This window comes from Diabrotica virgifera, chromosome 5 (genome assembly GCF_917563875.1).
Source record: "Diabrotica virgifera virgifera chromosome 5, PGI_DIABVI_V3a".
In the NCBI taxonomy this organism is placed as follows: domain Eukaryota; kingdom Metazoa; phylum Arthropoda; class Insecta; order Coleoptera; family Chrysomelidae; genus Diabrotica; species Diabrotica virgifera.
In genome coordinates, this window is record NC_065447.1 from 169,149,048 (window position 1) to 169,165,037 (window position 15,990).

General features: G+C 33.3%; 1 protein-coding gene across 1 annotated transcript in view; it reads left to right on the top strand.

The window, feature by feature from the left end:
• LOC126884546 (NEDD8-conjugating enzyme Ubc12) overlaps positions 1–9,030 on the top strand; it is a 30,106-nt gene extending 21,076 nt beyond the window's left edge. Inside the window, exon 4 of the mRNA XM_050650502.1 lies at positions 8,734–9,030. Coding sequence (XP_050506459.1) covers positions 8,734–8,745 — 12 coding nt within the window. The 3' untranslated portion in view covers positions 8,746–9,030. The remainder of the gene's footprint in view (positions 1–8,733) is intronic.
• The last annotated feature ends 6,960 nt before the right edge of the window (positions 9,031–15,990 follow it).

Sequence of the window (15,990 nt, forward strand, 5' to 3'; positions counted from 1 at the left end):
CACCACCAATGCAACCAAAGTGCAGTATTACCCCACACCCGCCTGCATTTTTCTGTATAGGCCAGGATCCCTACTGTAAGGACTGCCCTATAAGCCAATGTATTGTTGCCCGTATCCCGCCGCTAGGAGGCACGTACTTTGGTTATTTCGGGATACAGGAACGCTTTCCTGTGTTATGGGATACAAAACACGGGCAATCTTATAATACAATAAAAATGATGCATGTATATTGATAGTTGAAGAAATAGAATGTACTTCCGAAGAAGCAAAGAAAAAGATTGATAGTTTGCTTGCCAGATTCCAAATAGAAAAGGCAAAAAGTACCAAATTTCTATTTGCAATAAAAAAAACTCCAGCAGCTATAACCAAATTATTTGCTTTCATGGTCGGACGGACGCTGAAATAAAATGAGCAGAACATAGGAAAGCGGCGAATAGAACGAACACATCGAATAAGCTGAGCATTTACTTGGTTGTGATCGCTCGGCTCTTTCGGAAGAAAATTCTCTACATAGTCGTAGTCAGTACGCACCTTAAGAGATATCGAGAAAAATCTCCATTGAAACAGGTTGTGAAAATTATACTTAATTAGTTATTATAACATAAGTCACACCGAATGTCATTTTAACTTTGAAACAACTATGAAAATTAAATTTTTAAAATGGATGTCCAACAAAACAAAAATAATATTATGTTATCCGTACCGGTGTAGAAATAAATAGAGAATGGAAACGTGAAGAACATCCGCAACTATGTAATGTTTTTAGCTTCAAAATTTTGAAAATCTTGTTTTGTATAGACATGACTGTTTGTTTTTTCAGGTTCCATGACCTCGTAACGCGACAGTCCGTAACCGGACAAATGGTAACAGACAATTCGTAACAGCGACAGTTCATAACTATACCAATTCGTAACGTCCAAATTGAATTATTCTGTTTATTTTTGTTAACGTGGAAACTAACTGTTATTACAGTTATAAATGAAATTATGTTTATCAATTTAACGAATCAATATCTGGATAAATATTTTTTAAGGCAATTCATATTTTTAAGGCAATTAATAAGGTAATTATCTTTCCTTTACAAAATGTATACTTAGAAAGTTGGGAAACTCTAAAGACGGTTGTCGGCTTAAAGATTTCACGAAATTCTTCATTATTCCTTTGTCTGTATGCAAATTTTTAGGGATAAACTTTTAAAAATGTTGTTAAAAGTTTTTATGTATTTAAATATTTGGTTGTGTTTAAAGACTTAATATATTCTGAAAAACGAAATATAAAATGTGTTAAACATGTTTAGGTATCCCGGTCGGTACTGATTCGTTAAATTGATTAACATAATTTCAATTATAACTCTAATAACAGTTATTTAGTTTCCACGTTAACAAAAGTAAACAGAATAATTCAATTTTGACGTTACGAATTTTCCGTTACTAAGTATCACTGTTACCTTGTCCGGTTACGAATTGTCGCGTTACGAGATGTCTGGTCACGGTTTTTTCAATGCGTCTCCAGTAAGTTGTTGTTCCATAGTTTTCGTGACCTTCCCACTGATCGTCTTCTTATTGGGGAACCATCTCTCTTGGCATCCCTACTACTCTATTATTTTTTGTCATTCGGCTTATGTGGTCATCCCATTCTACTCTTTTGTTTCTTACCCAGTTATTAATGTTTTCCACCTTGCATCTCCGTCGTATGTCTGTACTTCTAGCTCTGTCCCATAGTGTCTTACCATCTATTTTTCCAAGGGTTTTCATCTCCGCTGTTTCGAGCAAACTTTTTTCCTCTATGTCAGGCGTCTTGTGTTTGTTCCGCGTATGTCATTATTGGTCTGTGACTCTTTTGTCATTTTTTTCTGACATTTTTATTTCTCCATATTGTGTCATTCAGGTAACCTGCGGCTCTGTTTGCTCTATTCACTTAATCTTCCACTTGTGTTTCGATCTTTTCATAGCTAGACAGTGTGATGCCTAGATATTTAAACTTCATCACTTGTTCTACTATCTGATCCTCCAGCTCTAATTTACATCTTATTGGATTTGCTGTTATACTGCTGGCGGCTATATTAAATAATTGGTGCATACGATGTAAATCATCATCACTTTGAGAGATTAGTACTGCATAGCAGATTATTTTAAGTTGTTATTCTCCCATTTGGTATCCTTTTTTAGTTGTTATTTTATTTTTATTATTTCATCCAGGTTGAACAATAAAGGACTTAGGGTATTCCCCTTTCGTATCCCATTGCTAGCTTCAATTGGGTCAGTTAATTTATCTTACTTTTGCATTTAGTGTGTTGTTCTGGTAGATGTTCACGATCGTTTTAGTTATTCCTAAAGGTACGTCTCTTGAGTATAACAAATGGATAACGTCCTTTAGTTTGACCCTGTCAAATGCCTACCTAAGGTCCACGAAACATAAATATGTCGATTTGTTGTATTAGAATGATTTCTCGTGAACTTGCCTCATTATAAATATACCGTCGGTGCATGATCTTCCCGATCTAAAACCTTGTCGTTCTTCTGCTAATATTACAATTTCATTCAGTTTTTGTTATCACTTCTTCTTTCATTCCTTCTTATAATAGGCCTCTTGGCCTGTTCCTTACCGATTTTGAGCTTGTATTCGTAGCTGTGATGTTGACTGCCAGCTATCTCGCCACCTTTTAAAGGGCCTTCCTATTGGTCTCTTGCCTGTTGGCTTCGAATCCCTGGCTATACAAACTATTCTCTCGCTCTCCATTCTCGTCACATGCTGATTCCACTCTCGTCGTCTCTGTCTTCCCCACCGTACTATATCTTGTATGTTACAGAGATCTCTTATTCTGTCGTTCGGTATTCTGTCTCTCAGTGTTTTCCCAGTTATTGACCTCAACGTTCTCATTTCTGATGTTCTCAGTATCCTCTTGGTTTCTGCTGTGTCACATCTTGTTTCTATCGCGTACGTCATGATCGGTCTTACACATGATTTGTATATGCGTACTTTCCCTTCCAGCCTCATATCTTTGTTTCTTCAGATGACATCCCTCAGACATTCTGACACGTAATTGGTTTTTTTGCTTGCTTTCGGACGCTCTCTTTAACATCTCTCCATAACTACATATTTCGATTCCTAGATATTGGAATCTCGAGACTTGTTCAATTAGTTCGTTGTTAATTACTAATTTGCATCTTATGGCTTCCCTTGACACTACCAGGGATTTTGTCTTGGCTGTTATATTTTCATGTTATAGTTCTTCGCCACTGTATTGAAAGTTTGTGCCATTCGCTTTAGGTTATCCTCGTTATCGGAGATTAAGATTGCGTCATCAGCATAACAGAGGATGTTTATTTGTTTTTCCGCCATCTTATATTCTTTTCCAGTACCTTTAATGTTTTCTATGATTTTGTCCATGACTAAATTAAAAAGCAGTGGGCTCAAGCTATCCCCTTGTCTGATTCCCGAGTTGATTTCTACTTCCGATGTTAGTTCATTCGCGACTTTTATTCTGGTTTTGTTCTTCGTATTAATGTCTTTAATTATCTTGTTGGGCTGATTTTTCTCCTTTAGCAATCTTAGCACATCTTCCAATCTTACACAATCGAAGGCCTTAGTCAGATCTATAAAGCACATAAATGCAGGTTTATTATATTCCAGTGCTTTCTCAGCAACTTGTCTGGCTATATGAATATGGCGTCTATTGTGGACCTATTTTTCCGAAAACCTTGTTGTTCCTCACTAATTGTGTATTCTTCATTTATTTTATTGGCAAGTATTTTTGTTAAGAGTTTAAGAATTGTGCTCAGCAAGGTGATGGTACGGTAGTTGCTAGGGTCTTTGCTGTTTTCTTTCTTGTGTGTAGGTATTGTTATACTCGTCCTCCACTGGTCTGGTACACGCTGGCTACATATTATTTCTTGAAAGAGGATCTATGTGTTTTCGATTAAGGTTTCTCCTCCGTATTTCAGGAGTTCATTTGGTATCCCATCGGGTTCTTGTGCTTTTCTGTTTTTTTAATTTACGTATGTTATTCCTTATTTCTTCTTTTGTGATTTCTAGTTCTGTGTCTATGTTGGATTCGTCTTCATTTCCTGTTTCTTCCTCTTTTTCAGGTATTATAGTATCTTCCTTATATAGTTCTTCTATATAGGCGGTCCATTGTTCTGCTTCTATTTTATTTAAACTTCTATATTCGTTAATGGGTTTTTTCCTATTTTTTAGTATTTTCCAAACTTTTCTTTGCGCCACATACAAATCGTGTTCCATTTCTTTGGTAAAGCGTGTCCAATATTCCCTTTTTATATTTCTTATCTTAGAATTGATGTAATTTCTTGTGTCTCTGTATTGTTGGTAATTGTTTGGTGTTTTGTTAGTGCAGTATTGTAGGTATGCTTTCCTCTTCTCATACGCTAGATCTCTTATTTCAGTATTGAACCAGGGCTTTGATATTTTTGTTGCATTCAGGTTGTTATCACTCCGGTTGTTAATTATTTTAAAGTTGTGTTTAATAAGTTAATTCCTATGTAATTCTCCGGGTCCGATTTGTCTCCTTTTTTGAAGAGTGGTATTAGGATGCTTGATCTCCATTCTTGTGGTATTCTCTGTTTTGTTCTATTATTTTATTGTATTGGTTTTAATAGTTGTTTAGTCAGATCTTGTGCTCCGTACTTTAGAAGTTCGTTCGATATTCTTTCTTCTCTTGTTGATTTCCTATTTTTTAATACGCTTAATGTTTCCTTTACCGCTCCCTCCTCGATGTTTATTTCTTCTTTTTTCTAATTAATTTTGAAAATCGTATGCTTCAAAGAAATTCATCTTTCGAAAATATGGATATGGGGCTGCCGTCTAAACGTACAGCTGGAAATATTGAAGCAGTTCAACTTATTAACAAAAGTTGTTATCGGCGTGTGTATTTTTAGAATACCAAAAAAGAAATACTTGTCATATCAGCTATACCTTCTTGCTGTTTGCGAAAATTAGGTAATAATCGGTTTATTATTAGCTACCTTATGTGCATTTTTAGCACATGGGTTTATGTTAATAATTAATTATTATACCTAGGTGTTCAAATCTTACTTTTTTGCTTTACATTAGCTGTACATTTTATACAAAAATTACAAAATATTTTAAGCTGCTAGTAAAAATTAAAGTACACTGCGCTTCAAAGAAAACGGGCACCCCACAAAATAGGTCATTTTTGATGTCTCGAATCTCCTAAACTTGTCCGATTTAAGTGATTTTTTAATGTTTTATAGCTTGTTCTTTAACAATATCGCTGTAGTAATATTGTTGCTAGACAGGTAAATTGTCTTTGTACACCGGGTGTACCAATCAAACTGTGTTTTTTTCTAAAAGTTCACCAAACCCTGTGGAATATTCTAGCATTGATAAAATACTGAAATCAAAACTCAACTATAGCCTCAGTTTTTCTTTAACATTTTGTTTTTTTATTCATTCGCTTATGTTGGATAATACAAAAGTTAGGTACTTTAACCACTAGCCATTTGAGAAAAAACACAGTTTGATTGATACAATGACAAGTTACCTGTCTAGCAACAATATTACTACAGCAATTTCGTTAAAGAATAACGCTATAACATTAAAAAATCACTTAATTCGAACAACAGGTTTAGGAAATTCGAGACATTAAAAATATTCAATGCGAATTAGACTCCACGATTATGTTACAAATGACTCAAAATTTTTTGATATACAGCAAGTCTCCGCTACTGATAAAATTGTGTCACAGCTCTATCCCCAAATATTCTTATCCATGTCAGACAATACCTGCATATGAACACATGCATTTAAAACACATTATGTGTTTTAAATGCATTATTTTTTTTCGAATCCTGAGAAAACTAGTAAGTATTTTTGAAAAACGCAGAATAAAAGATTACATTTTTACCGACAGCCGACGGCCGAACGTCCCTTAGAATAACTAAAAAGTTTCTTTTGGATGAGATATTTGAAATTAAAAATCACAATTTTCTCTTTTTTTTTCACTCCTGAAACTTATTAAAATAAACATTATTGACGTTTTCAAGGACTTTCGGCCCTCAGTAATAATGCAATATTTCATTCTGCGTTTAAATTTTTCAAAAATTCTTATTTAGTTTTTCCTGGATTCGAAAAAAAATTTGCATTTAAAACACATTGGCGCGAAATTTTGCGCCTACGCCCTTAAACACAAACAGTAATGACACTCTGCGACCTTGATGAAGTCACACATTTTTTCCGCGCTGACAGCTTCAGGTTAAAAGTCTCCCAAGTGCGTACTAGTACTTCTACTTCTACTAGTACTTCTAGTACTAGTAGAGTACTTAAAATAGAATAGTTCTAGTACTAGTACTTCTTGTACATTCGTTTTAATATATTGCTTCTTGAAGCTGTTGGAACTACTGCGATCATTCAAATATTTGATAATTTATTTGACCTATTTAATTCGTCTAATACCTGGTTACACCAACAGATATTAAGCTTAAGACGTACCTTAAGCTTAAAATATAAATGTAAATTCTCATGCCGTTAATTATCGCATTATTTGACATATTTCTAATGCAAATAATGCGATAATTAACGGTATTAGACACTAGTGTGCTCCCAGTATTAAAATATAAGCTGAGCTTAGCTAAGCTGAAGCTTAAGATCTGTTGGTGCAACCAGGCGTAATATTTCTAACCCTAAGCCATACAATAGGGCGTTTAGTAATTCTGATTACCAGAAAGATTTTTAAGTGAGCCAGTCTGGTCGTAACTTATAATCTCAGATGACAGATAACAAGATGGCTGCCTCTACTAAACCAGACTTCAAAAACTTCAAAGGCGCCGACGAGTGTCACTACTGTTTGTTTTTAATACTGTGATAAGAATCAAAACAACATTTAAACCAGTGTGCAATAGCTGTTGAATATGCATTGAAAAAAGTAAATCAAAATTCTGCTGGAAAGATTATATCGATAGTGTTCTCTCTTTATTCTTTTAATGGATTACTTGCTAGAGAGTCCATCTAAAGGAAAATATTAAACACATCTTGAATAGTTGATGAAAAGAATAGTGCGTAAAAACTTATTATGTTTTTATTAAATTTGTGGTTTGTAATCATCTTGAAATACTACATTCAGAATTTTTACCTTGTCCTAGTAGGTTCTAGGTATTCGATTCTAAGCCCATGTATGGGATTCTTCAAGTGAAAGTAGAATTTTCATTTCAATAAATTGTACTAAAATGTAGGCGTTAGAGTAACGATTAGATTTAAGTTTAGACTCTGACATGCGGTACGTCATACCGTTGCCTATTCTCCTTTGTTTTCAATGTGAATTAGTCTTATATCACTGTATTTCTTGTTTACATCAACTACGGAATGATTCTTTACACTGCTGAAAATAAAATACTGCTCCAAATAAAATAGACTTTATTCATAGACTTTATAAAGAAAAAAAAATTATTTATAAAATAAACTTTAGGTAGCTCAAAGACTAAACCATACTAAAACTCAGGGGCGTGCGGTGAAATTTGAAACAGGGAAAGCACCTAACTGGACCGTCAAGACTAACGGTTATATCTGATAGTATTATAGACTATAATAGTCGGCGGTAGCACTATTGGACATCTCCAACATTATCAGTGCGTATGCGTTTCCTTTTAGGCTCTTCTTGCCATCATATTATTTCAACATTTTTCAAATCTCTTTTTGTTAATAACATCTTTAAATTCGCTAATTTTTTTTACACAGAAACCAATCTCGTTTATCTTGCATTGCAATATGTACATTAAATAAATTATCTGAGAATGTAAATATTTCTGAAAAAAACAAAGTTAAAAAACTCCAAAAATCCTCTCGAGCTATTTATGGTTTCTTTATCCCACTTTTCACATTTTCGCCATTCTCCAAAACCCTAATACATATATTTATATAAATATTTTAGTATTTATAATATAAATAATTCTATTATATTTATTTATATAAATAATTAAACAAAAGCAATCTTCATAATTCCACAAAATCAGTCGACGAACCCCGTCATTGTCAAATGCTGGTAAATCCCATTTAAATTCACGAAAACAGCTCCTTGTATGCAGTTGACAAAATTGCTTATAAGCGAAGATATGCCCGAAATTTGAACTCGCCACTCTGCGTCTAACCCCGGTGATTTTTACATAGGCTGAAGAGAAGCAAATTTGAAATCAGATTATCTGTCGACATGACTCCGAATACCAACGTAGAAATACGATCATGGCCTATGGGTCCGCGTACGGAACGAAAGCTAGAAATGCAGCGCTGCTTTTGGAGTATTTATTTCATTGCTTTGTTATTTACTGTATGGCAAAAATAGAGCAAATTACGTTTGTCTTTTTTTATTACTTACTGCTTGTATTACATAATTAAATATTCTCGTATGCAACTTAAAATCCTGCTTCTGCTTATGTGCTTGTTCAATTTTTTTTTAAATAATCTCAGTTACTCAGTTGGTACGGTATTGCCATTACCTAAGGAAACCAAGGGAAGCAATGCTTCCTTTGCTTCCATGGACCGCACGCCCTTCCATGGACCGCACGCCCCTGCTAAAACTGGAGCAGGTACAATTACACACCACTTGAAGGTACACAGATTGTGTTTTAGAAATCTTTTACAACAAAATACATTTTTGGCAAGGTATGACATACCGCCTGTCAGTGGTTAAGGGTTAAAACGGTTTTTTAGAGATCTTTTTGTTTATTTCCAAAAATATATAATTTGTTTATTTGTGACTTACAGCCTAAGAATTAGAGAAGGTCCTATTGAGTCTGGTGCCGAGAGTTTCCCAAGGAAAGGGCTTAAATGGAAGATTTTACTTAAGAGCAATTTTTGAAAATCGATAACTACCTCTAGTGTAAAAATTATTTTTTCGGATAATTACAATCTCTAAATTTTTGAAGTTGTTTATGCTCGAAGGCATCATTGTTTTTCTGTTTAATTGTTATAAACTCATATTTATTTATTTCTATCCTTTACAAACTGTATTTGGAGGTAACTTTTATAATAAAATAAAAACTTCGTGTTAACATTTTTTTATTCTGCTTTTTATTTTGGTCTTAGTCTAGTTGAGGAATTACATCTCATGTTATGAGGGGCGAGCGTTATAACTAGACTTATGCAAATATGCAAACTGCATATTTTGCATATTGTTATATAAATGTGCACAAAGTGCATATAATTTGAAATTTTGTTTGTATATGTATTTTTATATTCATGTAACAAATAGCTTGGAAATCTTGATATTTAATTTTGTTTTACAATCTCTTGGTATTCAAATTTTTGGTATCGGAACTAATAAAAGATAGCGGCTTATACATAATTTTGTCACCTTTTGTCCTTGTGACAAGGGTTCCAAAATCTGCCAGTTTATATCACTAGGTAAAAATTTTTAGTTTAACCGCTTAACACACACATTGATTTGCAAAAATACGTCAAAAAATTACCTATTTATTTTATTATAGTAAAATAAACTACGAACAAGACTATTGTCACTAAATATAATCTAAAGTAAAAAAAAACGCATATTTTATTAGAAAAATATAAAATAACAAATACCCTCATTCGCTCACCCGAGTTAACTCGGTCGTTACTTTTTACATACAAAATACTACAAGAGAAGAAAATCGCAATTATTCAAGTATAATAATGTTAAATATTGCTAACAGTGTGACATACTCTAAAACAAGGGGTTACACACACACACACACACACACACACACACACACACACACACACACACACACACACACACACACACACACACACACACACACACACACACACACACACACACACACACACACACACATACACGGCGCCGCATTTGTTGTGGCATCTGTGCTTCAGACTGCAAAGTGGCATCATCAAGTCTACGTACGTTAGGTTGATTCTAATTAGGTGTGGATCAGTAATATATTTCTAATTTTGTTATACCCTCCTTCTAAACAAAACTACAGGGAAAACTATGATAACATTACTTGTGGCATCAGATGCCACATGTACCTTGAGATGTCATAAATACCACACTTGACACACCATGACTTAATACTTGAATTATGCCCGACATTTTGGGATAATAAAAAACTAATAAATTACAGAACAAATTCTTGTTTTTTTAACTTTGTCAGTTATTTGCAAACAATTTGCATAAAATCTATGTTATTAATTTATTGTCATTATTATTTATTAGTCGCTTATTGCGGCTCTAATATATATAGTTTTTCAAATAAAACTTTATATCCGTAAATTTTCTCATTTCTAATACTGGATATTTTGATTTGCACTATTCACATTTTTGTTTTCCTGGTAGTACTTCCTTCTTCAAATCAAATTTAAAGAAAGCCATTACGGATTTTATTTGTTCGGGCATCCATGGAGTTTTTGAGGTGTTTTAAGAGTTTTTACTGACTGCGTTTCTTTTTTTCTTTTTTTTTAACTTGTGTTTCTTTTTTTGCAGATATTTATTTCTACAATTTTGTTTAATCTATTATTATTTTTTTTAATTCATATCACTCACACCTCTTCTATTGCCGATGATTTTCTCTTTTCTTGATTCTTGTACACCTGCTCTTTAATGTTTGACAATTGAACTAAAAGGTGATGCGAAAAACTTACTTCTTTACTTACTTAATCAGTAGACTCATTGATACCTTTCGGTGTTGGGCCATTCATTCAATCTTAATCAGTGTCTTAATCTTCTGAGGTGTCGGGAGTTTCGTCTAACTCTCAATGAACTTCCTCCATTTTTTCCTATTGGTGGCCATTTGTGTTGCTTCTTGTCAAGTTTTTCTCTTACTTTCTAGTATCTGCGAGATGTGACTATTCCATTCTTTTTTGCTTCGTCGTCTTCTGTTCTTCGCTATTGGTTTTGCTTGCCACACTCTTGATGCCACACGCAAAGAGTACCCATGAACGATCACATCAATCACTTTCCTTGTATTTGCTGTCCTTGTCTATAACAAACGTTTGTTATTTATAGAAAAAGACAGCAAATACAAAATAAGTGCTTGATGTGATCGTTCATGGGTATTCTTTCATTTTTCCGACTGTATGTATTATACATAAGAAACACATGTTCGGATTATCCGTGCTTCTCAATTATCCGTGCTTTTCAATTATCCGTGCCACCTCCGGTCCCAAGGAGCACGGATAATCGGAATTCTACTGTAATTACTGCATTTGTCCATTGTCTGGGTATTACTTTTATTTTCCATATTAGGTTCTATATGCATAGTAATTTTTTTATGAAAACAAATTAAAAAAATTATAAAAATTAATTTTTTTTTACTTCTATATATTTCATCATTTCTGGTGCTACTTCATCGCTTCCTGGTACTTCTCTAATCTTTATCTTTCTTATTGCTTCTTCCAGTTCTTCTTTTTCTAAAGTTTCTTGATTTTCCGTGTTTCTCATGGACCCTCTATTGATCTGGCTTTCTTTTTCCATTGTATTCCCTTGCTTTCCATTCAGTATCAGCTCGAAGTGTTCCCTCCATCTTTCCATTATTTTTTTATCGTTTATTATTGTTCCTTCCTTGTTCATTATTTGTTTCACCTTTGTTTCTTTGTTGCTTTTTAGGTTCTTCAGTGTTCTATAAAATAACTTTACAGTTTCTGTGCTGTTTTCTTCCATTTTTTTCCGAATTTTTCCCAACTTTTCTTTTCCTCTTCCTTCACTATCTCTTTCATTTTTGTTCTTTGTCTCTTATAATTTTCATATTTTTTTGTGTTTTGTCTTGTACGTATTGTTTTTATAATTTCTTCTTTTCTTTTATTTATCTTTTCACTTCATCATTCCACCAAGATGTTCGTTTCTCTCTGTTATTGTTTCTTGTAGTCCCACATATTGCATTAGCTGATTTTATCATCTCATTTTTAAATCTTTCCCATTCTTCTTCTATTATTTCTGTTGTTTCGTGTTCATTTTCCATCTCTTTCTCTAGCTCCTCTGTGTATATTATTTTCGTTGATTCGTTGATTCTTCCCTTAGTTTATAATTTTTTTATTATTTCTTTGTGTTTTCTGTTTATGCTCTCATTCCTTTTTATTTCTTTTCTTTTGCTTTTGAATGTGGTTTCCAGTATATAGTGGTCACTGCCAATTTCATAACACCTTTTCACCCTTACGTCTCTTATCCAGTTCTTCTGCTTTTTGCACTATAGTATAGTCCATAATTGATTGTTCTTCTCTTGATTTGACTTCTCTTGTGATCTTGTGTATACATTTAAGCCGGAAGTGTGTGTTCATAATCACCAGGTTATTGTCTAGACCTAGACAGAATTTGAGTGGTAATTTCCAGTTTTGTTTATTTTTTCCTCCCCATAAGGTCCAATGACATTGTTCCCTTTTGCTGCTTCTTTTCCCACTCTACTGTTCATGTCTCCTGTGATCATAATTTTCTCTGTAGGTACAAATATTTATCACTTCTGTGAACTTATCCCAGAACTCATTATTTTCGTTTTTTGTTTCGTCTTCATCTGGTCCATAGCATATGATTAGTTTTGTATTGGTTTCCTCTATATCCATATCTACGTCTACTCTTAGTATATGTTCGTTGTAATATATCCAATTTTTTACTTTGTTGATAATATTCATCTTTATTATGCACGCTACTCTTGCCTGAGCTCTCTTCGTTTCTACCACTTTACTGTATATTAGTAACATTCCTTTTTCTAATATTATTGATCCTCTTCCTTCCTTCTTTGTCTTTAAAGCTACTGTTTCAATGTTCTTATTTCTAGTTTCTTCCCGCAGTTCTATTGCCTTTCCATTTATACCTCTTACTTTCCATGATGCCATTTTCAGAATTGTTTTGTTTTTTTCTGTGCTTAACTTGTACTTTGTTTTTCCTTCCGTTTGTGTTATTATCTTTAGATCTGTTCATGTCCCTGTACTGTGCCTGTTTTGTTTCTCGTTCCGTCTTTGTGTTTTCTTCGGTTCCATGACATCTCGTAACGCGACAGTTCGTAACCGGACAAATGGTAACAGACAATTCGTAATAGCGACAGTTCGTATCGGCGACACTTCATAACGGCGACAGTTCGTAACTATACAAATTTGTAACGTCCAAATTGAATTATTCTGCTTATTTTTGTTAACGTTGAAACTAACTGTTAAACAGTTATAAATGAAATTATGTTTATCAAAGGTAATACCACGAGTCCTCTAAATTTTATCGATAAATTTTTTTGTTTTCACGAAAACTTCTTTATTTGGTAAAATTACGAAAACAAACCGAATGATAAAATCACGAGTCCGAAGGACGAGTGATTTTATCCATTTCGGTTTGTTTGAGTGATTTTACCCTAAATAAAGAAGTTTAAGTATGAAAACGAAAAAATTTATCAAGCAAAATTTAGAGGACAAGTGGTATTTGAAAAGATTATTTTGTGAACCAATATGTATTATTAGTAAATACGGGCATCTGTGAAATATTTTTAAGACAACTAGGATCAATGTCTTAAGTAGGTTATAGATAAATTATTTTATGATTTAAAAATGAACCAATTTATTTATTATATTGTTAATACATAAAAAACTGTTTAAATCGAAAATGAACAATTATTAAAAACACAATTTTTATAACTAATATGAGATTTTCCAATGTCGTTCGTAATTAAGGTATGTACGTATTATGTGAAATTTAGGGTACCTTAAGTTTTATCAGGGACGAGACTGTTTTATCAAGGAAGAGGCTGTTTTATCAGTATTACACTCAATGATTGGCTAGAAAGACGCGTGGTGATTGGCTGAAAAAGCAAAAACGTCAGAATTTGACGGGTGAAAAAAATAATCAATTTAATAAATCAGTATCAGAATAAACATTTTTAAAATTGAAGCGTTTATTTGAAAAACAATACATGTCCATTTTAAGAAAATTCGATTTTATGTATTCTTCTCATAGAATAGTAGTTTCTTTATCCATCCGACACATTTAGTTTTGTAAAAATCTATGATGTCCGGAGTAAACTACATAGAACATTTGGATGTTTCTATAGAAAACAACAGATGTCTGGGAAGTTTTTCTTGATTTGCCAAAATTTTAATTTTTGGACAAGTGTTGTTTTTCACAGTATCTTAATGGAGATGGTACAAAGAACGAGTGAAGAAAGAGGACTTAACCTCAAAATAAATAAAACAAAATGGATGCTGGTCAGCCAAATTCAAAAACCTGCCAGACAATTAAAAATAAAAAACCAACTAATTAAACACGTTGACTCGTATGTATACCTTGGAACAGTCGTCAACTCCAAATGGGATCAAACAACCGAAATACGATCTAGAATTGAAATGCCAGAGCAACATTTAACAACATTAATAATATATTCACCCGATCCGACATATCTCTCCTACTAAAAATATGGCTGCAAAAGTGCTATTTATTTCCAGTCTTGCTGTATGGCGCAGAGGCATGGACACTGACGGAAACATTAATGAGAAAGCTGGAGGCATTCGAAATGTGGGTGTATCGACGTATCCTCAAAATATCCTGGACGACTCATACCACAAACGTAGAGGTACTGCACCGAATGGGAAAACAAAAAGAAATCTCTTTCACAATTAAGAAACAGAAACTTGAATACCTCGGTCATATTGTGAGACATGATAAATATTATATACTCCAACTAATAATACAGGGTAAAATAGAAAGCAAACGCGGACCCGGAAGAAGAAGACACTCATGACTTCAAAACTTACACCAATGGTTTGGACTAATATCGATCGAGTTATTCAGAAACGCCGCAAACAAAATTAAAATTGCTATGATGATAGCCAACGTCCGCAACGGACAAGGCAAGTGAAGAAGAAGAAAAGTTGTTTTCCTTTACAAAATGTTTACTTAAAAAGTTGGGAATGTCTAAAGACGGTTGCCGGCTTAAAGATTTCATTAATTACTTCATTAGTCCTTTGTCTAGGTATATGTAAATTTAAGGAACAATTAGAGGGATAAACTTTTAAAAATATTGTTAAAAAGTTTTTATGTATTTAAATATTTGTTTGTTATTAAGGACTTTTAATGTATTATTCTGAAACACGAAATATAAAATGTATTAAACATGTTCATCCCGGTACTGATTCATTAAATTGATAAACATTCAATTATAACTGTAATAACAGTTAGTTTTCACGTTAACAAACATAAACAGAATAATTCAATTTGGACGTTTACGAATTGTCCGTTACGAACTTGTATAGTTACGAACTGTCGCCGTTATGAAGTGTCGCTGTTACGAACTGTCGCCGTTACGAGTTGTCCGTTACCACTTGTCCGGTTACGAATTGTCGCGTTACGAGATGTCTGGTCACGGTTTTCTTCAGCTAGTTTTATGAACTAGCTGGTTCTGCATTGTTTGTTACTTTTTCTATTCTGCTTGTTTTTTGGTTCCATTTCCATTTAATGCCTTCAATAACTATGAAAACATAGCCAATTTTTGTCCTTTTTCCATTAGTCTTTCATTTGTTGCTATCTTCCTAAGGTTTCTTTGTATTAAGTATTTCTATATTTTTTACTGTTAGGTCACATTCTAAAATTAAATACTCTATGTTGCGTGTAGTTCATTAGTTTACCCTTGGCTTTCAGTATTTTCATTTTATATTTCATTTATTTCAAAGTTATCAAAAATGAGATATTAAAAATAATGCAATAAAGGTTAGGATATCCCGAAAACTTGTCGTGACACAACAATTTTAACACCAGATTCACATTCAGTGCACCAACCACCAAAAACCTTCGAAAATATAATATATTAGAGCTTCAGTTGCCCCTGGTTGACCTGTGATATTTTTGAAGTTTACGATCATTGTCATGATAACATCACACACACTACATTATCTTTATAACGGCCACAAAAACAACAACAAAAAACTAACAAAGTATAAATCGATATAATTCCGCAAATTAGGTACACACCACTCGCTTCTGATAGCTCGTACCTAATGGCATCATGTTCCAAAGGAGTGTAAAGTATTTCATGCACATATTATTTTAATCGTAGG